This window comes from Nicotiana tabacum, chromosome 18 (assembly GCF_000715075.1).
Source record: "Nicotiana tabacum cultivar K326 chromosome 18, ASM71507v2, whole genome shotgun sequence".
In the NCBI taxonomy this organism is placed as follows: Eukaryota; Viridiplantae; Streptophyta; class Magnoliopsida; order Solanales; family Solanaceae; genus Nicotiana; species Nicotiana tabacum.
The window spans coordinates 81,217,816-81,244,920 of record NC_134097.1 but is presented as its reverse complement, the minus strand read 5'-3'; the positions used below and the strand labels follow the sequence as shown (position 1 = coordinate 81,244,920).

At 39.8% G+C, this 27,105-nt stretch overlaps 1 protein-coding gene across 1 annotated transcript; it reads right to left on the bottom strand.

Annotated features, from left to right (window-relative positions):
* Positions 1-331: 331 nt before the first annotated feature.
* Positions 332-6,488, bottom strand: LOC107811542 (uncharacterized). The gene is made up of 2 exons (XM_016636498.2): positions 5,927-6,488; positions 332-603 (listed from the first exon to the last, which is right to left on the bottom strand). Exons 1-2 carry the CDS (start codon positions 6,176-6,178, stop codon positions 448-450), a joined length of 408 nt encoding a protein of 135 aa, XP_016491984.1. The 5' UTR covers positions 6,179-6,488; the 3' UTR covers positions 332-447.
* Positions 6,489-27,105: the final 20,617 nt, after the last annotated feature.

The window sequence follows — 27,105 nt, the reverse complement described above, 5'->3', positions numbered from 1 at the left end:
ATTATCCATGAATTCTTGTATATGATCACTTATGGGAGAATTCCTAGTCTCCCTAACTTGAGGAACCCCCAAATTAGACTCATTGGTTACTCATTGGTTATCCATTTTCTAAATGGATAATATGGTTCTTATCCATATTTGACCTATTTTTAAAAAGTTCATTATCCAACCCATTTTTTAGTGGATAATATCGGTGGTTAACAATTTTCTTTTAACCATTTTGTCACCCCTACTTATCCTGGTGTTGCTACTTAATAGAACTAGGAAATACCTTTTTTAACCGCCGGTGCTAGCTCATGTAACTCTTCACACGTTTATAAGGCACTCACCAAACAAAATAACAAAGAATGCATTTCCAGTTTTTCCTTCAAGACATTTCGTGATACAAACAGAAACTTCTAAATTGACGTTTCAGAAATCACAGAGTGGAACTCAAGCACTGTACTGTCAATGATCTAAAGGTTCGACAGCAGTCCTGAATAGAAGAACGTAGACCTTATCGATGGAGAAGTACAAGAAACCTCCTATGGAATGTGTGACATACGAACCAAAGCTAGTTCCCACGATACAATGCCAAGCTGGACCATATGATGAGTCGAATTCCTGCAAAGCCAAAAACAAGTGAATTTTGATTAGCATTCAATGCTTAACAAATAATTGGTGTCAACTATCTTAATAGGACTGACCATCAATTAAGAATTAAAGATGATTTCAGAAACAAGACTTAGATGCCTCAGGTACCTTGTACGACCTAAATCATCCCGGCATCCCTCAGAATCCCAATCTATTATGGTTTTAGTTCACATCAATAGGCGAAACTCCAGAAGAGGATGTTTCTTATCAGACAATAGTGTAAAAAAAATGAACCTTGAACCTAATTCAACCCCACAAACTAGCTCATAAAGAGACAACGACTAAGATCATATAAAGAGAGAACAACTCATTCATCAACCAATGTGGGACATTCTAACAGCCCATACGACTGTGATACAAAGAATGGATCTTGGGGCTAACTTACCTCAAAGCTAGTTCATGAGGTGAGTATTGTCCAATATCATTTAAAGAGATAACAGCTCATTCCTCAACCAATGTGGGACATTGTAACAAATAGGATGATATTGAAGCCAATGTACTATTAAGTTGAATCATGGATAAAATTATTCCTAATGAACGAAGTTACTAAAAGCAAGCAAATAGCAGATAAAAGAACCATTTTTCAGGGAATTACTGCATCGGTTATGAGATTATCATCTTCACTCTGAATTTATGAAATAATCATTTCATTGCCTCTCCTCCCTTCTGCTGGGAAGATTAAGTTCAGTGACAACATATTAGTTACTGATGCTACACTATTGTATTTCAGTCCTGCAGGTCCAAGAAAAACTTGAATTCTTTAGTTTCTGAAGCCGTTTAATCGGTGAGGTTTAAAACATTAAGGAGAAATCCTAAGTAAGTCATTTTTGGACCTTTTTAAGTTGGACTTAGCTTAATTTATAAGATTTTACATGATTCATTCCATTTACTTTATACAGATGTTACTTGAGAGTGTACAAGTCTGTTTTGACGTCTTAGTTCATTAGCCTTCAGGTGTTGCAAATATAATGAATTAATGACGAACAAGAATAGAAAGCATACAACCTGACAATTTTCATGCCATCATAAGCAAAAATTGTGAAGTTGTCTCATAGATGGATAACTTCTATTAAGATCGAGCACAGATCACTAAAGAATAAAATAGGAATATTTCTCTTCACTGAGTGTCATCAACCAGCTCTTGATTGAAGAAACACCCTTCTAAAACCTTGCTACGCCCAAATAGCCTAATCATACTTTCGCGTACAACTATATGTTAATTAAGACCTGTAGAGGGGTTTCGGAACTAGCCTTCACATGATGTTGAGCTTATTATCTGTCATCATTCTTATTTTGTACACCCTCCGTTTCAAGATGGAGTTTAATAAAGAATGAAAGACATTTGAAACTTGTGGTTTTAAACACGCCATAACTTTGTGTGGCTGTAAAAGAAAAAGGATTCCAAAACCTTCACATGTTTTAGTTTATAATCTGTCATCAAGTGCTTACTTTTGTACACCTCCATTTCATGACGGAGTTTAATAAATAAAATAAAAAAAGAAATTTTGAAACTTATGGTCTTAAACATGTCATAACATTAATGGCTTTAAGACTTTTGAAACTTATAGTCTTAAATATGTCATAACATTGTCATTAAGGCTAAAACGGAAGTTTAAAGTTATGTTTCCAAATATATAAATGTGTCATTCTTCTTCAAGCTGACTAATAAGGAAATAATGTTACACAAACGGGAATGGAGGGAGTACTCGGCTAAGTCGACAAACTTATGTTCCATTAAGACTACTACCGCAAACTTATTCAGGAGAGGTCATTTCACATTAACTTCTCTGGCAAAAATCAAGATTGTTCGTTACAACAAGTTATTAACATTGATTAGTAGATTTGGAACATTTTCGGCTGGAATTGGCCCACTTCCAAACTGCTAGTGCTTCTTCAGGGTATCCCAGAAGGAGAGCGCTTCTTTAAATCCTTCTTTGATCATCCAAAACATAAAATATTGGATCCTGTAGAACACACAACGAAATATAAACCAGGAGGCTTTTACTATAAGGTCTTTGGCATTGGATACGGCTATGTACCATCCCCAAAAAACATCCTCTGAAAATATTTGTTGAAAGTCTAAAATCCGGCCAACACTAAGTTTTGCCAAAACTGCAACTTCCGCAAGTTTTATCAATGTACTTTCTGTTTCTTTTTGCTATGGTGCAAATTGTTTTTAGACTTATATCACACATTTATGGAATATCGGGATGATGAATTTTCTAAAAAGAATGAATCAATATGTGGAATATTATATATCATGAAAGCGAGTACAAATTAAACATGTTTAAAGCAAAATTTTCCTATTTATTTGGTCATATGTAGTGTTTTGAATTGATTAGCTCATGTGATATTAACCTATTTTATGACAATGAAACTAAAAAACAACCTTTCAAGAATCATGTTTTCAGATCCTTTCATATGAAGTTAGTGAAAAATGTGCAGGTCAGATGACATTTGGGAGGGTTAAATAGGCTGAATCAATGAAAAGGACACGATCCAACAAATCTGAAACTTGCTTTGTTATGATGAGTTGGATTAAGGTGGATCAAGAAATGGGTCAATGTGCAACCTACAGCAGATAAGCGCTTGAAATCACAGTTTTCATCCAAGCAAATAAGCTGAAAAGGCGGATTGAACAGCAGGGATAATAGTTCCAATAGTAGGAGCTCACAATTTGGAACAAGCTTAGCTAAAGTTGGCACAATCATTTCTAACCTTTTGCAGAATCAGTTGAAACAAGTCCACAAAGATGACAAAAAAAACACAGAAAGAATGTTTTCCTTCCTATAAATATCTGACTTGGAATAGATAGAGAATATCAGTTTCTCAAAAATATTGCTCTTTGTTTTCAAATTCCCAGCTACTCTTGCCTTCCTTTATATCTAATAATGAAGTAAAATTCTAACGGTATGCCGATAGTTGTGAAGAGTAAGCATATTTGTTCCAGCAATGGAGATATTCAGCATGAAGTTAGCTCAATTCTTTGAATAAGTTAACATTAGCTGTTATTTTTAATTTTTCAAAATTCAGTTGTAACAAGTCCAAAAGTTAGCAATAAAAAGAAGGAAGCTGTAGTTTTCTTCTTATGAATATCCGACCTTGAATGACAAAAATAAGATGTACCAATTTATCACGAACTTTGCTCTCTGTTCTCTATCAAATAACCCAACAAGGAGGCACCCTCAAACAACTACTCCCTCCGTTTCAATTTATGTGACACTTTTCGCTTATTGAGAGTCAATTAGACTAATATTTGAAGCTAAATTGGATTAGATTAACTCGATATTTTAAAGCTAAAATTTAAATATAAAAAAACTATACGAAAAGTACGGTAATTTGCTCTTCTTGTATCAATATGATGAAAAAATGCAATTTAAAATGTTGGTCAAAGTGCACATAGTTTGAATCTCGAAAGGTGAAAAGTGTCACATAAATTGAAACAGAGGGAGTATATGTTAGGCCACCTAATTAATTAGACTAATCTATTAAGCATGTATATGATATATCCTACTCCAAGTATAATTATCTGTAATGAAGCTTGTTAAACAGATGAACATAAGTAAGATTTGCAGATTGCCAAGCCATATACAACTACTTCCTCTATTAGATTAGCTATAAGATCCTCATCTCTATCTTCTTTAGATGTAATCCATATCTTCTCCCCACTTTAGCCATCTTCAATGTTCCTCTCACCGTCACCCATTGGCTCCTGCTATTTTGTCCAGCATCGTTTTGTGTTTTTCCCCTCTTTCTTTTTTTTTCTTTTTGAAACAAATAACTCTCTGTTTACTTCATTAATCTTCAAGTCTTAGCTTAAGCATATTTCTGAAATACTGCTTAAAATTCCACATGTAAACTTGCAAGCCTGTACTCTGTTCATACTCCTATTGCTCTTGCCTTTTTATTTCCCTTGAGGATAGTGAGTCGCATTCAGAATCCAATGAATATCATAGCACCAGCAATATTTGACTTGTCTTGATATTGCATATACTGTGAATCTTGTCTCTAGTTTACTATGCATGGTTCTCGTTGAACTTCTCTGCATGCGAGAAGTGCACTTTGATGTGCTTATAGGGAAAAGGAACCATCACCGTTGGTCTTTTCATAGTGCTTTCCCATCCAGTTTCTAGGTTTTCGTTTACTCAGATGAAAACTGAGCCGGATATCCTATTAGTCAATGTTCTGGTACTGTGTTTTGCAGTGTTTCTGGGCTCCAATCTTATATCTTTGTGTGTGAAGAACAAGAAACAATTTCTAAATTCTCAGCAGAGGCGAAGTATAGGGTTGTTGCCTATAATGTAGCTGAGATATCTTGAATTTGTCATACTCTGTTTGAACTTGGCCGAGTATAGGACTGCTCCTGCTCAGTTATTCTTTGCTGAGATTTCTATAGAAATGCTTATTTTGTTCACATTTTATGTTTTTATATGTGACAGTCTATCTGTTGCATCTTCCTGTCCAAACTAAGAGGGTGTATTCAGATTTACATTATCCTATTATATATTCATGTGATGTATCCTACTACTACAATTTTTCCTAATCAAGCTTGTTGATAGATGGACATAAACTCTGCAGATCACCGAGCCAATAGGAAATCACTTCAAATATCTAGTAGAAAATGCAGGTCTGTTTCCTCAAATCTAATTTTGGGAACACGAAATCTCTAACCTTAGCTTTTTCATTTTGAAAATTAAATCTAACTCACCCGGAGCTGACTAGAACAACTTTAGACTTATCGCTCAATCTACATTCAGAAGAAAATCGGGTCTTCTTGGTTCTTTTTCAACTGTCATTTCGTTAATTAAACAATAAATCGGTCAGTAATTCGTAAAAAAAAAAAAAAAAAAACTTTGAAAATTATTAGCCACACCACAGAAAATTAACTCATACTTAATCCTATCAAATTTTTCGAATTCCCTAGTAGAGTCAGAAACCTCAGATAGCAAAAGCTGAGACTGAAGACCACTTTGGGTATAATTGCAGAAGAACCTAATAGTAACTTATTCTTTTTAAAAAACATTGAACTTTAACTGCTTTATCCATTTTTATTTATCGCAGTGACCCTTAAAAAGATTATCATTTTTATTTATCGCAGCAGAAAAAAAATTAGCCATAGAGCAACCTGAACAAGCTTTCTCCAACGCACAACTATCACCATAGAAACTTCAAACATACATTCAGTGGAAATTGACAAATCAAACCAAAACTCAGAAAGTAAAATCCAAGAAAACGATAAACTTCAGATTTGAGAAGCATAAACAAGAAGTAACTAATAGCCAAGTAGAAGCACCTTTTTAAGAAGGAGAGCAAGGCGTTTACTGTCGAGCTTCGAGCCCGAAGCCATAGTAGCATCAAGATTATCTCTTGCACACCTAAAGGCATGATTTTGGAGAGAAAGAGGCATATCTGAGGCTCTCGCTCGCACATTCAAATGCTCATGCTCATGCTCCTGTTTCTCCTCAACTACTATTGCCTTCTTTTTCAGTATCAAACTGTTCAAGAACTTGCTCCTTCTCTCTAACTCCTCCTCTGCTTTCTCCATTTTCCCTTTCACATCATCATTTCCAGCAGACAAATGGGTAGTGCTCCTTTATCAAGAAAAGTAAAGAAAAAGAAGGACCCTGTGACTGTGTGTAGGTAGTGTTTTGGTTTCTGATATACTTTTTACTTTTTGGGTTTTAATTTGGCTTTTTCTCAAGTGTTTTCGTATCTTTTAATGCGCCATTTGAGAGTAGATTGTAGACCAGGAACGTTAGGTACGGCATTGGAGAACAAAATTTAATGTAGTTTTGTGATTATTGCTTTTTCCGGAACTTGCCTCCATTTTACTCAAGCTCCTACTATACTGCCTCAATTATTTATAGGGGTATTTTCAAAACGGGACTTCAGGATTTTGCCTTACATGTCTGTTTATGTCGAGGATTTAGTTTGTATTTGGAAAGCCACATGATTGGAAATTTGATTTGAGTGTAATTACGCACTGTGACTTGTTTTTCTAGTCAACTAATTTACTTGTTCCATATTATGTGACACAATCACTATTTGGAGAGTCAAGTGTAACGACCCGGTCGACCGTTTTGAGAGTATTAGCCCCGATTCCCTATCTATTATTTCCTCTGTTTCATTTTATGCTTATGTGATTTACGGGGAGAATTTGTTTTTAGTTTTAGAATGAAATGGGACACTTAGTCCCTAAAATGAAAGCTTAAGTTATAGGAATTTGACCGTGGTTGGAATAGAGTTTAGTCGGTTCTGCTAGCTCCGTTGGGTGATTTTGGGCTTGATAGTGCGTCCGGATTGTGAATTGGAGGTCCGTAGTTGAATTTGGCTTGAAATGACGAAATTTGGACTTTTGGGAAGTTTGACCGGCAGCGGACTTTTTGATATCGGGGTCGGATTCCGATTTTGGAAGTTGAAGTAGGTCCGTAATGTCAAATGTGACTTGTGTGCAAAATTTGGGGTCAACCGGACGTGTTTTGATAAGTTTCGGCATCAGTTGTAGAAGTTTGATGTTTTAAAGTTCATTAAGCTTAAATTGGGATGTGATTCGTGTTTTTAGCGTTATTTAACGTGATTTGAACGCTCGACTAAGTTCGTATCATATTTGAGAACTTGTTGGTATATTTAATTGAGGTCCAGAGGGCCTCATGTGGATTTCGGGTGGTTAACGAACTACAATTGGACTTGTGGTTGAAGTATTATAGCTTCTGTGGTCATCGCTGACAATTGTTTGCTTGTCTTGGTAAATTTGGCCTACTTCAATAACATTTGGGGCATGTTCTGTTAGGATTATACTTTCATATTCCACAATTGCTGGATATGTTGGCCTATCAATCAACTTCACTGTTCCTAATACGTCTCCAATTGTGTTGCAATTGATTGACAATTGTACCACGTTAGACATACGACAATCAGATGAACCTGCACTCAATTAAATGAATCTTCAATTCAGACCTCTGTATATTAATGTGTTCTGTATTTGACAAAATACTTGAAGAGACATAATAGTTGAACGACCCGGCCGACCGTTTTGAGAGTATTAGCCCCGATCCCCTATCTATTATTTCCTCTATTTCATTTTATGCTTATGTGACCTACGGGGAGAATTTGTTTTTGGTTTTGGAGTGAAATGGGACACTTAGTCCCTAAAATGAAAGCTTAAGTTCTAGGAATTTGACAGTGGTTGGAATGGAGTTTCGTCGGTTCTGTTAGCTCCGTTGGGTGATTTTGGACTTGATAGCGCATCCGGATTGTGAATTGGAGGTCCGTAGTTGAATTTGGCTTGAAATGACGAAATTTGGACTTTTGGGAAGTTTGATCGGGAGTAGACTTTTTGATATCGGGGTCGGATTCCGATTTCGGAAGTTGGAGTAGGTCCATAATGTCAAATGTGACTTGTGTGCAAAATTTGGGATCGACCGGACGTGTTTAAATTCACCGTCGGGGCCGTGATAACGCCTAACATTGTACTCTCTAGGCAAGCCAACGTTACAAATTATTTCACCTTTTTCTTTTATATTTTAACAATTTACAAGTTAACAAAAGTAAATCAGCGGAATAAATGCGGAAGAACAAAATTTAACAGATTATCTTAATACTAATAACGAAATCGTAATAAAACTGCACCCAGAACTGGTGTCACAACTCACGAACAGTTTACGAATACTACAAACAATGGTCTGAACAAAGAAATATACATCTGTCTCGAAAGTAGATAAAACAGAAAAGAAATAAGATAGAAGGGGATGCCAGGGCCTGCGGATACCTGCAGGACTACCTTTGGTCTCCAATGGACTGAAGGCATCCACCCAAACTCTACTCACACGGTCCAGCACCGTGATCTGCACAGAAAGTGTAGAGTGCAGTATCAGTACAACCGACCCCATATTTTGGTAAGTGCCGAGCCTAACCTCGGCGAAGTAGTGATGAGGCTAAGACACGACAACCAATATAAACATGTGCAGTTAAACAATATCTAACAGAATAACAATAATAGAAGCTAAACAGAAATTAATGAGAAAGGGCAACATGTTATGGGGGTACCAGAATAAGGAATCACAGTAATAACAGAAATGAAACAATTAATGAACTTGAACCAATAACAACAAACAATCACAATAAACAGAAAATGCACGATATCACCCTTTGTGCTTTTATTCTCAATCCTCACCATGCAATCAATAATAGAAATTTGCACGACATCACTTTTCGTGCTTTATCACTCTTCCTCACCATATGAATACATCACTCTTCGTGCTTTATCACCCTTCCTCACCATATGCATAAGTATGAATGTGCACGACATCACCCTTTGTGCTTTATCACTCTTCCTTAACATAACAACAACAGAAATAACAAAAACCTGGCAAGGGCATCACAAACAAACAACTCTGTTTCATCATTTAATTTCACAATAGAAATCTCAACTTGAGCCAATACTCACCCAATATCCGAATCAGGAACAACATAGTAAAACTTGTTAACATGATCAATAACTAGCTTAAGCAGGAAATATATGTATAAAGAAACACAACTTTCACAAATATAGAACTCACTCGCATGCTATGACCCGACAACGACGCATAGATACTCGTCGCCACACCTATATGTCGTACTAACAACTAACAAGTAGAAAATAGGGCAAACAATGCCTAATCCCTCAAGCTAAGATTAGCCATAACACTTACCTCGATTCCACGGCCAAACTCAAGCCTCAAATACCATTTTCCCCTTAGTTTCCACTTCCAATCCGCCCGAATCGATTCATCATTAACTTATTAACATTAATTGAAGCCAAAGAAACCAATTCAAATGAATAATTATATATTTCCCATCATTCTTCCCAAAAAGTCAAAACCCGACCCCGGGCTTGCTTGGTCAAAACTCGAAGTTCAGACCAAAACCCGATTACACATTCACCCCGAGCCCGGATATTCAATTAGTTTCGGAATCCGACCCCAAATCGAGGTCTAAATTCCCAAATTTATAAAAATTCCCAATTCCCCCAAAATCCGTAATTTCTACCCTTAAAAAAATAAGATTTTAGGTTGAAAGTTGATGAAATACAATGGGTAATTGATAGAAAATGGTTTAGAATCACTTACCAGCACTTTGGAGAAGAAACTGTCTTTTGAAAATCGCCCCTAGGCCGTTTAGCTTATAAAAATTGAAACAATGACCTAAGTCCCGATTTGGGACTGTTATGAACTGGGCGACAGTGTTCATCGCGTTTGCGAGGACACTGTCACATTCGCGAAGAGTTGCCTTTCTAGGTTTACGCGATTGTGAAACCCCCGTCGCGTTCGCGAAGGCTTTGCCCCCCTGACCTTCGCGTTCGCGAGCCCATGCTCGCGTTCGCGTAGAAGGAAGTCTGGCCCCTCCCCTAGGTCCCCAATGCTTCGCGTTTACGATGTGCCGATCGCGTTCACGAAGGGTAAAACCCCCTTAACTCCGCATTTGCAACCAGGCCTTCGTGTTCACAAAGAAGAAAAACTCACCCGACCAGCCCTCCCTTCGCGCTCGCGAGAGTTGCTTCGTGAACGCGAAGAAGGACACACCAGAATAGTTGCTGCAACAAAAATACCATATTTTTTAAGTCTAAAACATCCCGTAGCCTATCCAAAACTCACCCGAGCCCTCAGGGCTCCAAACCAAACATGCATATAACTCTAAAAATATTATACGGACTTGCTCGCGCGATCAAATTGCCAAAATAACACTTAGAACTATGAATTTAGCATCAAAATCAATGAAAATCTCAAGAACTCTCAAAGTTTCTATTTCTACAACTGAGGGTCCGAATCATGTCATATAAACTCCATTTCTTACCAAATTTCACAGATATAACTTTAATACCGTATCAAACTTGTACCGGGCTCCGGAACCAAAATACGGACTCGATACCATCAAAATCAATCATTGTTAAATTTCTAAAAATCATTATATTTTCAGTTAAACAATTTTCTTCAAAAATTCATTTCTCGGGCTATGGACGTCGAAATTCAATTCTGGGCATTCTCCCAAGTCCCATATTTTTATACGGACCCTCCGAGACTGTCAAATTACGGGTCCAGGTCCGTTTACCCAAAAAACCGAAGTCAACTTAATACAATTTTAAAGGCAAAATTATTATTGTTTCTCAAACTTTCACATAAAGACTTTCCAGAAGAGCGCCCGGACTGTGCACGCAAATAGAGGAGAAAGAGAATGAGGTCTTGAAGGCCTCGGAACTCCAAATTGGGTTCTAAAATATGAGATAACCCTTTTGGGTCATCACATTCTCCACCTCGAAAACAACCGTTCGTTCTCAAACAAACATAGAAAAATGCCTGAGTCGATGAAAAGATGGGGATATCTGCTCCGCATATCGGACTCAGACTCTCAGGTATCTGACTTAACAGGCTAACCTCTCCGTTGCACACGAACCGAAGGGTAACTCTTCGATCTCAACTGACGAAGCTGCCGGTCTAGAATAGCTACCGGCTCCTCCTCATAGGTCAAGTCCTTGTCCAACTAGACAGTGTTGAAGTCTAACACGTGGGATGGATCATCGTGATACTTCCGAAGCATGGACACATGAAACACTGGATGCACAGCTGATAAACTTGGCGGCAACGCAAGTCTGTAAGCCACCTCTCCCACTCGATCAAGGATCTCAAAAGGCCTGATGAACCTAGGGCTTAGCTTGCCCTTCTTCCCAAATCTCATCACGCCTTTCATGGGCGACACCCAAAGCAACTCTCTCTCTCTGACCATGAATGCTATATCACGAATCTTATGGTCGGTATAACTCTTTTGCTTTGTACAAAGCCTATCTTGAATAATCTTAACCTTATCCATGGCATCCTGTACTAAATCTGTACCCAACAACCGAGCCTCTCCCTGCTCAAACCACCCAACCGACGACCGACACCACCTACCATATAATTGTTGATGCCCTCTTTTCCTCTAACCGTGGGGTCAGAAATCGGGTATACGACATTGGGAGCACAACTCTATTCCCTTTCGAGAATTGGGTTTTGGAATTTTGAAGAGTCGCCACCTAATGATTATAGTGCATTAGGACACTTTTTAGAAGAGTTTGAGTTGGAAAACCAGAGTTCGGGTAAGGTCTAGAAATTATCTCGAGGGGAAGGTGTTAGGCACCCCTCAAGATCCACTAGTGTGGTTCCCGGCCATGTTACAATTGTGACTTTACAAATAAACAATCAAGGACTTGCATACAATATTGCAATTAGGTTGAAAACTTTTGAAGGCAAGTAGAGAGGGCAGAAATTAAAAAAAAAGATTTAAAGAGTTTTGCAAAGAGATAAAGCAAGTAAAGGAAAGGGGGTCCTAGGTTTGTGATTAATATGGATCACTTCAATGCAATATCCAACAGTCACTCCTCAAAAGAGGGGTCACACATGATATTAGCGCACCGGTCATCATATCCATATTCTACCCTTCCCACCCCGTTAATGTATTAAAGCGTGGAATGGTATCGTTACTTATTGCATGCTACTACCCGCCCCAACCCTATTAGTCCCGGAGGCATTTAGGACTACTAATCCTAAAGGGGAAGGGAATTGGGCGATTTTGGAGAGTTTCAAAGGACAAAATACTAAGGCGCCAATCAAAACACACAATACAATAAAAGGGAAAGCAAATTAGCAAGTAAGGTTCAAGTAAACCTCCTTAAATCACATAAGCCATAGAGTTTAGCATGTCTCGCACATACTGGTTTGGTATTTAAAATTAAAGCGATAAGTGGACTGGTTTAAATCATACTTTTAGACAGGAAGTATGCATTAGGCTTACTCGAATGCAGTTGTCAAAGACTGAACCATTTTTAGCTATGCGTTGGATAGAATTAACGATTTCGAAAAGCAGACTGATTATAAAGAGTTATCAGTTTTTTTTCCAGAATGAAACGAGTTTCAGGAAAAGAGTGTTCTGTTTTGAAGAGGTCTAAAAGAAATGAAAGGAACTTCAAAAGGTATGCAGACTAGTAAAAAAAAAATTTCACGAACTTATCAGAAAAAGGAGAGTTTCAGAAAATGTCAGTTCGTTAAGGAAATGTTTGTTAACTTACGAGGCTCAGAAAATCGCAGAAGACTGGCAGTTTTACCAAAAGTGATTATTAATTAAATGGTTGGTGTTGTCTTGCACAAGAATGAGATAGTTCAAATTCGAAATTCCTATAGGCATGCTTTCTATGCGTCAACTGATTTTAACACTTTTTAAAATAGGAGTCTTACAAACATGGTGTCTATTACAACCTTGTTGTTAAACCTACAGTTTGCTTAATGGTATTACTATGCGCAGAAAATATAAACCCTTATGAGCATGGTATCTATATGCGTATTTGCAGAAAGTTAGAAGTTAATCCCTATAGATATGCTTTCTACGTGTAGAGTTGCACAGACCAAAACTTAAATCATATAGACATGGTTTCTACCCTTTGTGCATAAAAGTAACCCCCTCCTTTTTTTCTAAATCCCCCTGAGTTTGTACAAATTATTACAGGCCAATAAAAAATAAGACAGAAATGAAAAGTACATCAGAAATCACAAATACATCCGAGCAGCCTAATTCAGACTTAATATCTAACCATATGAGATTGAACCACTTCCGAGATCAAGATTTCCAAAGCCTTATCTTATCTGGGGTGTTTCCAAAGAGTTTCAGGAACTCCAGGCAGTGCTTACACCCAAAATATATTGCAGATTTAGATTATAGTGCAGTGTGGAAGTGCCAGCTCTCAGATGTCCAAGTTCAGAGGGAACTCAGGGTCCCAGAGCACGTCTTAAAAGAGAGGGGCAGAACTTAGGATTATATGAATAGGTGTAAGTGCACAAGGGGGAAGGGAATCAAAGAGAGACAGGGCACTAGTGGTCATGCCGAGCAATTGGGACGCTAGCACACCCCTGACCAGCCTGCTAGTCGAGCATTGAGAGTTAGGATCCATTGTGGATCAATCCAAGGCATGGACAGTACTTAGGATACTGTCAGGCCAAGAAACTTAACTCAGCACATAGAAGGGGATAGGGGTAGAGGATTCATAACAGAAATAGAAGCAAGGAAGAAAATATTTTACACAAATTACTAAACATAGGCAGTAAAGTAAACAACAGTCTGAAGCACATAAGGGTGAGGCAGAAAATTAAATAAAAGACATACCAGTTTCAGGGAAACAAGAAAAGGAAAATCAGTAGTCTTGTAAAGCCAACTTGCAAACAAATAGTCAGAAGATCTTAGAAGAGAGCTGTGAGATTATATGTGTAAAGTGCTGAATTGAGAGTGTGTGTGTAAGAGTATGCAATTCGAAGTGTGTTGTAAAAGTATTGAATTGTCAGTTAGGGATGATCAAAGTGCATAAGGGTCGTGCCTCTTTTATAGTGCAGAAAACAAGTGAGAAAAGGTAAGGAAATAACATTGAAATCAATCTCCCTTTAGTTAAGGGATTCTGATTTCAACGGGTAAAAGCCAATTAAGGAAAGCAGTTTTGATTAAAACCTTTTCAAAGTAGCACAAAAGGGGTAAATACAGAGAAGTTATTAAAGGAAAGAATTCAATAGTACACGGCTTGGAAAAGATAAGGAAAGGGAATCAATCAAACAGCCAGGGAAATCAAAATTACAAGTTCAATTCGAATGAACCAAGTCAGGAAAAGGTAAAGGAGGTTCAATCAAAGAAAATCAATAACAATCAATCAAACCCCTATTAGAGGATTTCAGAATCAATCAAAAACCTTTGAAGGCAGAGTCCTTATATATAAAGCACACAAATATGTGAATACCAGAGGGGTTTGTCAAATTATTTAGAAGAGAGTTTAACAAAGAAAGGTTCAGAATCATAAGCAAGAAGAGGTATAAGTCTAGTTTGTAGACTCACAATGAGTCTGAGAGTCCAAGGTCCCGAATTGGAACCCTAACTCGCACACAAAAGATCAAAATGCCAAGAAATCCCCAAATCTTAGGGTTTCGAGTTGAGTCAGACAATAGAGATGAGAAGACAAACCATTCAATAGAGGCTCAGGAGTCTTTTCCAAAGACTTATGAGAAACAAACAGACGTGATACACAGTCAAAAGCATGGACAACACGTTTTGAGAAAAACTCAGAACTTAAACAAGTTCAGGAGAAAAAGTGATACAAACTTAAGAAGCAGTAGATGAAACACATTTAGCAAGAACACGAACAGAGTCCAGTAAAGCAAACAAAAATCGAAGAACTTAACAGTAAACATATATAGTAGAAGAGTAATGAAAACATAACAAGGATAATCATGTGAGCACAGGGGTAACATGTATAAAAGAAAAGTATAAGGACAATACAGGCATGGTAGAAAAGAAAACATACGAACATATTATAGACAAATACATGCAAATAAAAGAAAAAGAAAAGCCAGAGAAACATCTTAGGCATTTTCTGAAAACCCTAAATCGAAAAGAAGCGATTTTGAAAGTAATTTTTGAAAGAAAAGTTGGGGAAATCGTTTGAACACTCAAGTAGAGCATGGATACACAATAGATCTAAGAAAAAAAATCGGAGAAAACCTTGAATAGTTAGGGTTTCGGAAGAAGCCTAGAATGAGAAAGGCTTGGATGAAGGTCCGATCTTGAGTCGGAGAGGTCAGAAACAGGCTCAGAAGACCAAGAGCCACCGGAGCAAGGTCGGAGATGGCCAAAATCTTCGAATCGGTAAAGGTCTGAGAGGACACCATCGAGGATGGACCTCGAAACTTCGAACACCCAGGGTTTAATAGTGGAGGAGGGTGAGTACAGGCTATCCATGGCCTGAGAAGCAATGGATTCCGGTGAGATGGCTTTGGAAAATGGTAGAAGAGAACTAGGGTTTCATCAACCTTCAAGAGAATTTGAGAGAGGAGAGTGTTTGAAGGCGGCTGAGAGAAAAGAATGAGGTAGGGTTAGGGGTATGGGCGGATTAAAAAGGGAAAGGGAAAATCTTGGTCGTTGATCAAAATGATCAACGACCTGGATTAAAAGGGAGCCGGGTGGGTCGGATAAACGGGTTAAGGATTGGGTTAAATAGGATTGGGCTGGTCCGATTTTAAGTGTGAAATTGGGTCAATTTTGGGCTAAAATTGAAATGTGAGAGGGGCTACAATTGAAACGAAATAAGACTGAATGTTAAATAGCCAGTTTTTCCCTTGTATTTTTATAAAAATAATAAAATGATTTTAAAAGTATATTAAAAATACAGAGCCAACCAACAATATATAAATATCAATTAAAAAATATTGGAACTAATTTTACGATTATAAAATGCTATTAATCTTAAGTAGGCTCTAATTGCAATTATATGCAATTTAGCTTTTAAAATACCGAATAAATGTATACAAAAATTATATTAACTATATTTTGGTATAAATATGGGAATGAAATAAATTATTCACCAAAATTGATGATTTTGGGAATAATTATGGATTTTGCACTACTAAAATAGACAATAAATTGATTTTAAAAATCTTAAAAATTAGGAAAAAATACCATAACTCTTGAGCATGCTAATATATGCATACACATGCTATTTTTAAAGTTCTTTGAGTATAAAAATACATAAGAAAAATTGGGTATCAACAGCTGCCCCTCTTTACCCGAGGAGGATGGAAGAGTTGTCGCGTAAAGATAAGATAGCCAATTTTGATCGGAAGTGGCAATTTGAAAGGAGTTTTGACCGAGCTCTGGTTCCTGAGATGCCTATATATCCCTAGTCTTATAGGAATCATGCCATATGTAGTTCAGGATCCATCGGCGGAATATGCCGATGGAGATTTGAAATGGACCAACGCGATGTTTAGATTGCGAAGGATGGTCAGAGTTCGATAAGCTGTGTGAACTGGAGCGGGATCGCTCCTGATGAGATAGTTGTTGCTAGCCGGTGTACCTGCAAGTGAGCAATACGAACGTATATTGTGCATAAATTTAAATGTGATGCAAATTCCCATTGGACCATGAATGTTGTCTTTGGACGGTTAGGATGACGTCCTCGGACCATGATGTCCTGGGCCATGAAGCGTATGGTAAAGGATTCTCAGGCTATGAAATGATGTTCTCGGGCTATGAGAATGATGCCTCCGAACTATGATGCCTTTGAATAATGATATGCAAAAGATAAAATGGAGTCCTCAGGCCATGGAATGGCGTTCTCGGGCTATGAAAAGGGTGCATCCGAATAATGACGTCCTTGGACAATTTGACGATCTTTCAGCCCATGAAATGAAGAAGGTGGCGATCTTTTAGCCAATGAAATGCAGAAGGTGGCGATCTTTCAGCCAATGCAAGGCGTAAAATAAAAGTGGTGATATTTCAGCCGATACAAGATTTAAATAAAGGTGGCGATATTTTAGCCATGCAGGATGGAGGTAGAGCTTAACCTCGGAAGAAAGGTAGCCTTATACAATGTTGAGAAATTGAGGATGGAGACAATGCTTAGTATCGGAAGGTAGGAAGGTAGCCTTATGCAATGCAAAGATATGCAGATGGAGGAAGAGCTTAACCTCGGAAGGCAGAAAAGTAGCCTTATGCAAAATGCAGATGGAGGTAGATCTTAACCTCGGAAGGCAGAAAGATAGCCTTATGCAATGCAGGAAATGCAGATGGAGACAGAGCTTAGTCTCGAAAGGCAGATAAGTAGCCTTATGCAAAATGAAGATGGAGACAGAGCTTAGTATCGAAAGGCAGATAAGTAGCCTTATGCAGATGATGATGGAGGTAGAGCTTAACCTCGGAAGGCAGAAAAGTAGCCTTATGCAAAATGCAGACGAAGACAGAGCTTAGCCTCGAATGGCAGATAAGGTAGCCTTATGCAGATGATGATGGAGGTAGAGTTTAACCTCGGAAGGCAGGAAAGTAGCCTTATGCAATGCAAGAATATAAAAGGACGATTAGTAGTAAGATCTCTTAGCTGATAGCCGATTATGACAATATGACTGCTGGGGAGATTGTGTAAGGATAGCAATTGCAGGCAAGTGATGATTCTGAGAAGTTGCATTCTTGGGAAAGTATGTGTACATAAATATACTTAACGATATCGCAAATTGAGTGCTTGCATCCAAAGAAAAATCGTGAGTTTTGTAAGGGGAAAAGGTTAGTTCGTCTTCCCCTGGCTCTTGACGTTGTGTGTTAATGGGGTAGCGTCGCTAAACAAAGTGATTCGGGTAACAGTTATGCATGATTTAGTAAATATAACGTAAGTATATAATCGAAAATAGTTCTTCTTTAGATGAACCGACGACTGCGACGTGGTTCAAGACATTGCAACCCTTTTCACTCTAGAATTTTGAGGGTCCTCCTCAGAATTCTGTCCCAGTTTACTGGGCTGGAGTGTCTGGCGATGCATGGACTAAAATCAACTTCGGAATTTTGAGGGTCCTCCTCAAAATTCTGCCCCAGTTCCAATAACGGGGGAAAAATGGAAATTTTATTAAATTGTGACCGAACCTATAGGGCTGTCTACGTATCCCCTCTTAAACGGGAATCAGGTCAGGCGTAGTTCAAAATTACATCATAGAGGGAATCAAAAGTGGTTACACATAATATCGTTTTACTGCATCTGAATTGATCGGCTTTGGCGAGACTTCTCCATCCATCTCTGCAAGAATAAGGGCTCCTCCAGTTAGAACCCGATGAACCATGTACGGACTCTGCCAATTGGGAGAGAACTTTCCCTTGGATTCATCTTGATGTGAGAATATTTTCTTCAACACCAGCTCCCCCCGGTGTAAATTTCCTTGGCTTAACCCTTTTGTTGAAGGCTCTAGACATTCTGTTCTGATATAACTGATCGTGACAAACCGCATTCATCCTTTTCCCATCTATAAGGGCTAAATGCTCGTAGCGACCTTTTACCCATTCTGTATCGTCCAACTCTGCTTCTTGTATGATCCTTAAGGAGGAAATTTCTACCTCGGCGGGGATGACCGCCTCTGTACCATAAACCAGCATGTAGGGAGTTGCTCCGGTCGATGTGTGGACTGTGGTGAGGTATCCCAATAAGGAGAATGATAACTTCTCATACCATTGTTTGTGCCTTTCGACCATTTTCCGTAGTATCTTCTTGATGTTCTTGTTGGCTGCTTCCACAGCTCCATTCATCTGAGGCCTGTAGGCTGTAGAGTTCTTGTGTTTGATTTTGAATGTTTCACACATTGCTTTCATCAAGTCGCTGTTGAGATTGGAACCACTATCGGTGATGATTGATTCTGGAATTCCGAACCGATAGACAATGCGGTCGCGGACAAAATCTGCCACAACCTTCTTAGTAACTGCTTTGTATGATGCTGCTTCGACCCACTTAGTGAAGTAATCAATTGCTACTAGAATGAACCTGTGCCCATTTAATGCGGCAGGCTTGATAGGTCCAATAACATCTATTCCCCAAGCGACGAATGGCCATGGTGAGCTTGTTGCAGTAAGCTCATTTGGAGGCACCTTTATCATATATACATGTATCTGACAGTGATGGTATTTGCGAACATACCGGATGCAGTCTGTTTCCATAGTCATCCAAAAATACCCTGCCCGGTTAAGATCCCGGTAGTCAATGCAAACTCTAACTTTCCCATCCTTTTTGGCACTGGCACGATGTTGGCTAGCCATGTCGGATACTCTACTACCCTGAGAACCTTGGCTTTGACTTGCTTGGTAACCTCTTCTTTGATTTTCAAACTCATGTCGGGTTTGAATTTCCTGAGCTTCTGCTTTACCGGTGGACATGTTGGGTCTGTTGGCAGTTTGTGTGCTACAATGGATGTGCTGAGACCAGTCATATCATCATATGACCAGGTGAATATGTCTTCATATTCCTTTAGGAACTCCGTGTACTTTTTCTTTTCTGATGGTGACAGGTGAACATGATGCATGTTTCTTTGACATTCTCTACATCTCCCAAATTAAAGACCTCAGTTTCGTCCAAGTTAGACTTAGGCCTATTCTCAAAGTTCTCACCCTCTCTGACGACCTCTTCTAGTATATCATCCTCTTCTGAATCCATATCTGTTTGTTACGTTGTCTCATTGCAAGTCACAATCGTTGGTTCATCGTCAAGGCAAGTAACAGTAATGCTATGTAAAATAAAATGAATGATAGAGAAAATAATAAGAGCGAGATATATAAAAAACTGAAATGCTTCGATTGTATTCATAATTGTTTTAATTATCAGAGCCCTTTTCAAAAAATAAAAGACAATGCGGAAATAAAATCAGCTAGTAAAAAGTGAAAATGTGATGCATGGTGCTTTTGTTTAGCCTTGCTACCCCGAAGCTTTCTGAGCCTTGGGGGTTCTGATTGACCAATTGTTGAGGTGTTCTCATCGGTTCACAACTTGTATATAAGGACCTTCCTTCCCTGCCTCCTCGAAAACAACACAGCAGTCCATATCATCGTCCTCCAGGAACAGATTCTTCATGGCTGCCAATGTTTCATCTTCCTCTGACCCATATATGATGTCTGCTGGCTAGAAAGTCTATTCCAGATGAGATATCGGATGCTTCTGTGGATAATAGGGACCGCGCCATGGTGGCGACCAGCGATTGAACTCCTCCCAAGTGTACTCATACCCCAAACCAAATGTAGTACCATGTTCCTTCAACTTGATGGGTTTGGTGATTCCCTGGAGGTTTTTGCCAAGTCCCTTTCCAGGTTCGTACCCACACCAATTCAAGATACTTTCAATCTTGTTATCCCACCATTTATCCTTGTCTACAGTGTTGACCCCTTTCAATGTGGTGGTGCGTTTCACCGCCTATTTTCCTTCTGCCTCCAACCATTGGGATGGTCTGGAGACTGTGTATGGAGTTGCCACCATCACCATGAATAATCACCTCTTGGTGATTCCATTCGAACTTCACTGCCTGATGCAGGGTCGATGCTACAACTCTAGCGGCTGGATCCATGGTCGTCCCAAAAGCAAGTTGTAGGATGCTGGGACATCTATCACTTGAAAGTCAACGTCGAACCAAGTTGGCCCCATTTGCAGGCATAGGCTAATATCTCCAATAGTAGACCTTTGGGAGCCATCGAAGGCCTTAACATTGATGGCTCCATCTTTGATCTCGTGCAGGCTTTTACCCAATGTTCTGAGAGTTACCAATGGACAAATGTTGAGGCTGGAGCCTCCGTCGATCAAGACTCTGGTGATGAAGTAATCCTCGCATTGCACGGTGATGTGCAAGGCCATGTTGTGACTCAGTCCTTCCGGCGGCAGCCCATCTTCGTGGAAGGTGATTTTGTGGCTTTCCAGTATTTTCCCTACCATATTTGCCATTTCGCCTCCAATTATGTTGCTGGGCACATAATCTTCGCTCAATATCTTCATCAAGGCATTTTTCTGTGCGTCAGAGCTCTGTAGAAGAGCTAGGATGGAGATCTGCACTGGTGTTTTGTTCAACTGCTCAACGACTGAATACTCTTTAGCTTGTATTTTCCTCCAAAGATCATCGGGCCTAGTTTCAATAGTCCGTCCAGAGGCTTGCTTACTAGACTCAGCTAGGTGCTTTGAAGTGTAAACCCTGCCTGTTCTGGTCATACCCTGCGCAGCAATTGCTTCCCCCGTCTTGGTATTCCCTTTCCTCCTCGCTTCAGCTATGTAATCCCATGGTATGACATTTGAGTGGAACGGTGTTATGTCTGACATTGCTATAGGAATAGGTACCCTTGGTGGCAACACAACAACTTCGAAAGGCACAGGTGCCTTCGGGACTCCAAACTCAACCTTAATTGGTCCGGGTGACTTTGCAGAAGAAGGTGCTTCAAATTCGAGAGGTATAGACATATTTACTTCATCTCCCTTGGAGGGTTAATTCTGCACAACAATTAGATTAAGCGTGACCGCCAGTTTTTTTGGCTCATCACCCTCAGCAATTAATCCTATCGACCCTTTAGGGTCCCAGTCATCTTCGATCTCAATCATGTGAATGTCCCCACCTTTGTGATCAGGTAGAGGGTTATTGCAGATATTAGGAGCAGGCTCCTTTGCTACGATAACCTTATTGTCGATCAGAGTTTGAATCTTGTCCTTCAACGAGCGACACTCGTCAATGGTATGTCCCTTCATGCCGGAGTGGTACGCACAGGTCTTATTAGGGTTGACCCACTGGGAAGGATTTTCTGGAGTTATGGCAAGGATAGGGGAGATGTAACCGGAAGCTTTAAGTCTCTCATATAGCTGGTCAATTGGCTCAACGATGGCTGTATATTGTCAGGGAGGTCTGCGGTCAAAATTTGGTCTGGATCTAGGGAAATTTTGGCAAGTGGGAGGTGATTGGTAGTGAGTGGGTTGGGCATTATAAACTTGGTAAATAGGTGCGGGTTGAGAGTATCTCGATGAGGTGGGTTAATATGTGGGAGGTGGAGATGATTGGTAAACGGGTAGTGGATTTTGGTAAGAGGGTGCGGGTGCTTGGTAATTTGGGATGGGCTGATATGTAAGTGGAGTTGACGAGTAAATGTGGTATTTTAGTGGTGATTTGGCTCCTTGTGCGACCATCACGGCACTCACATCCTTCTTTTGGTGGCCTGTAATGCTTCAAGATTAGTAACCATACCATTCTTAATGCCTTCCTCAATTCTTTCTCCCAGCTTGATGATATCTGAGAATTTCTGACCCTCGATCAGCATCAACCTCTCGTAATATTGTGGATCCTGGGCCCGAATGAAGAATCTGTTCATTTGTTCCTCTTCTAAGGCCGGCCTGATCTTAGCAGCCTCTGATCTCCAACGAGTAGCATACTCGCGGAATGTCTTGGTAGGCGTCTTCTTCAAATTTTGGATGTAGAATACAACCGTTGCATTCTCTATATTGAATCGGAACCTATCCATGAAATTCGATGCCATACCTACCCAACTGGTCCATTTCTTGGGGTCTTGGCTGATGTACCAGGATAAAGCATCCCCCTTCATACTTCTCCGTTCTCATCCCTTCCGACTCCAACCAGCTTATCACAATATGTCCTCAAATGGACTCTAGGATCTCCCGTGCCATCGAACATTTCGAACATGGGAGGTTTGTACCCCTCTGGAAGTTCAACATCTGGCTGAATGTAGAGGTCCTTATAATTCAGCCCCTCTATACCTTTGTTTCCTTCCATGCCCTGGACTCGGCTGGTCAACTTCTTAAGTTGTACTGGCAAGTTTCTGATAAGAGAGTCCTTGTCATCAGACTCAGGTGCACTTTAGATTGGTTAAGTTTAGTGGGGTATGGTATCTACGTAGATGAGAGTGTTGTGGAGGTGGTCGTTTGTGGTGTTTAGTGGTTTAGGAATGAGTAGTGGAGTGTTGTTTGGAGTGTGGCATGTGTTGCAGTGTTGAGCATGAGTGGGTTGTTTCTGTGGTTGTGGGGTGTTCTGTGGAGGTGCGGGTTTTTGAGCATTTGGAAAGTTAACATCAGGAACGGTGAGAGAGAATGATAAATTTGCCAAGTCCCGAACTTGATCCAGTTCTTCTCAGAACTTCAATAGTTTCTTGCTCTAGTTGGGCAGCAGTTTCCTTAGCGACCGGGGTACCCTGAGGAATCTCAATTCTTTCAATTTCCTTGCTTGAATCTCCCATTCTACCTTTGTTCTTGTTCCAGATAGGACTCGGAGGAGGAGGAGGTGGAGGTGGAGGGCCCTTGGATCTCGTACTGTATGATGACGATGCCAGAATGCACGAACTAACCTTTGGGGAGGGGAATAATAAAAGGAAAACAAAAGGTAACAAGTTAGTGAGGGTTATGAGAAGAATGTTGCAGTATTTAAGCACATTGTGCGAGGATATAAATCATATCCTAATTTGGGTGCCTTATTGTGCCCGAGGTAGGCCTAGCGACAAATTAATTTGGAGAACTTATAATGCTAAATGCCTCATTTTATTTATAAAAATAAGACGAATCCAAAACGACGCTAAATAACAGAAAGTAAAATGTCACTAGTGGACATTGGCCTTATTACATCATTAAAGCAAAATAAAAGACTCCTAACTACTTGGTCCCAGAAGGACCTTCCCAGATTCGACATCTTTGTCTCCCTCGAACAGCTTTACCAGCTCGCGCAGTCCTAGCAGCAGATAATCTTGGGCCAAATGCCCGCCTGCATTCCCTTCAGCGTTTCGACAGTCTTCAATCCTCTTGAGGAACTTTCCTTCTAGCTCCACTAGACCCCGCTCCAAATACCCTAGTCGCTTGTTGGCGCTGACAACTATATCCTTCCATTCCTCGATCAACTTCTGATGGGCTTCTTGTATTTCCCGATGCTCACTTTCACATTCTCGAATTGTCTTGCGCAGTTGATTGTACTTAACTCGTGCTTCAGCTTTCTTGTCGATAGTTCTATGTCCTCGAATGAACCCGGGCTGACCCATACCATTGTGATTATCTTCCAACCAACCCGAATAGTGTGGCACACAACCAGCGTGATACCTGTCTGGCTCAATAGATTCTTTCCCCAAAACGAGCTTGCAATGCCACATGTGCTAAGCTTGGTATTTGTGAGGGCTATCATCGTCCTGGAAATCTGCCCTGAAGTGACTCATTTTGTCGACCCTTGGTATGATTTGCTTTCTTCCAGCCTGCCTCATGGCCCGGAGGGAACGTAGGGATAAGTTCCTCTTAGACCAATGAGTATGAGAAATGGTGCGTCTCGGGATCAAACAATGAATTCTTCCGTAGTGAAACACTCGACCATCCATTGTACCTGGTATTCATTTAGATTCTCAAATAGTTCCACCCATCCTCCAACATCCTCTGGCTGAGCGAACATGTTGGGCATATAATTCATACGTCTTGGCTGGTGGAAGGCAATGTGATCATCCCAGTCTCTGCGTAAGATCTCTTGTCGGTATTCTCCTTTCTGGAGGTGCTCCATGAGCCAGAGCTGAAGTAATAAGTTGCATCCCTCAAAATGACTGGCCTTTTGCTGACAGTTGTCCAGGGCTCGGTATATCTTAGCAACGATCATGGGAACTATACTGAAAGGCTATCCGCCAATTCCTTCCATCAGAGTATTGGTTACCATGGCTAGTCTGGTGTGGATCCTAGCCTTCTTCATAGGGAACACTATCATCCCAAGGAAATAAAATATGAATACAAAGATCCTTCTATGAATATGCCCCAATAAGGTGAGGGCAAATTCGTCTGAGTAGGTGCGGTATGACTTGCTATGGCCGTACCTCTCATACAGACAGTCGAATGAGATGTAGGAGTCTTTCAAACAGGTCAAGTCTGGATTCTTCTTCAGTCCCATCATCTTAAGGAAACCCCTACCCTTGCAATTCTCTGGCATAAGCAAACCCGAAGTCTCCCAAGGGATACCAGCTAAACCTCCTATTTCTTCGAGCAAAGGAGTCATTTCAAGGTCCCCGAAGTGGAACACGGACCTGTAACTATCCCAGAACAGTGTCGCAACCTCTATGATTTTGTTGTCAGGCTGGATTTCTAGAAGAGAAGGCAGATTCCCTAAGTATTTGCAGACGCGCGTCTGATCACTAGAGTGGAGGTCTTTCCACCAATTTAGCAGCCTTGGATAAATGTTGGTTACCATTCCAAATCTGGGGACTTCGTGTCTCATTTTCTGCAAAAATAGAGTGTTAGGCCCTTACCCCACCAGACTCAACTATTTAAACCAATAATTAGCGTGGCAAGCATTTAGTTCTCCAAATAAATGCATAGAACATGTAGGCGTCCGTTTGGGTTTCAGGGAAACCCGATGGACTTTTGGACAAGGCTATCTTAATGAGTCATTATGCGGACACCATAACAAACTCGGCTAGGTTTGACCATGATGCATGCACAATTTAAATAGAGTAAGGTTTCTATTGGGGTATTAGACAGTTACCCTTGAGCGGACAACTCAAGAGGGAAAGGCACGGAATCGTTGACTGCACCGCTGATCGACTGGTTTTACCGCAAATACGCCTTTGCCAAACTTTAAGGGTGATAATATTGGAAGAGCGCAACCACTCATTATAAGCATTGCTATGGTATTTGTTTGGCATGAGTGGAATATGATGTTGAAGATGCAATTTACAAGAATGAAACAAATTGACATGTATTTCCACGTTCATAAGATAAATGATTACAATAATTACGGTAATTACAACAGTATTGAAATAAAGCAGTTAAAGGAAAGAAAAGACATGAAAAGCCAAGTCAGTTACATAGTGATAGAATAAAAGACAGTAAATAAAGCAATTAATGAGATAGTAAAGTCACAAGCAACATGCAATGGTAAAAGCCTAAGGAATCCCCGGTAGAGTCGCCATGCTGTCGACGCTCCCTTTTCCTCTAACCGTGGGGTCAGAAATCGGGTATACGACATTGGGAGGACAACTCTATTCCCTTTCAAGAATTGGATTTTGGAATTTTGAAGAGCCGCCACCTAATGATTATAGTGCATTAGGACACTTTTTAGAAGAGTTTGAGTTGGAAAACTAGAGTTCGGGTAAGGGCTAGAAATTATCTCGAGGGGAAGGTGTTAGGCACCCCTCAAGATCCACTAGTGTGGTTCCCGGCCATGTTACAATTGTGACTTTACAAATAAACAATCAAGGAGTTGCATACAACATTGCAAAGAGATAAAGTAAGTAAAGGAAAGAGGGTCCTAGGTTTGTGATTAATATATATCACTTCAATGCAATATCCAGCAATCACTCCTCAGAATAGGGGTCGCACGTGATATTAGCGCACCGGTCATCATATCCATATTCTACCCTTCCCATCCCGTTAAGGTATTAAAGCATGGAATGGTATCGTTACTTATTGCATGTTACTACCCGCCCAACCCTATCAGTCCCGGAGGCATTTAGGACTACTAATCCTAAGGGGAAGGGATTTGGGGGCCTTTGGAGAGTTTCAAAGGACAAAATACTAAAGCGTCAATCAAAACACACAATACAATAAAAGGGAAAGCAAATAAGCAAGTAAGGCTCAAGTAAACCTCCTTAAATCACATAAGCCATAGAGTTTAGCATGTCTCGCACGTTCTGGTTTGGTCTTTAAAATTAAAGCGATAAGCGGACTGGTTTAACTCATACTTTTAGATAGGAAGTACGCATTAGGATTACTCGAATGCAGTTGTCAAAGTCTGAACCACTTTTAGCTATGCGTTGGATAGAATTAACGATTTCGAAAAGCAGACTGATTATAAAGAGCTAACAGTTTTTTTCAGAATGAAACGAGTTTCAGGAAAAGAGTGTTCTGTTTTGAAGAGGTCTAAAAGAAATGAAAGGAACTTCAAAAGGTATGCGGACTAGTAAAATAAAATTCACGAACTTATCAGAAAAGAAGAGTTTCAGAAAATGCCAGTTCGTTTAGGAAATGTTTGTTAACTTACGAGACACAGAAAATTGCAGAAGACTGCCAGTTTTACCAAAAGTATTTATTAATTAAACGGTTGGTGTTGTCTTGCACAACAATGAGTTAGTTCAAATTCGAAATTCCTATAGGCATGCTTTCTATGCGTCAACTGATTTTAACACTTTTTAAAATAGGAG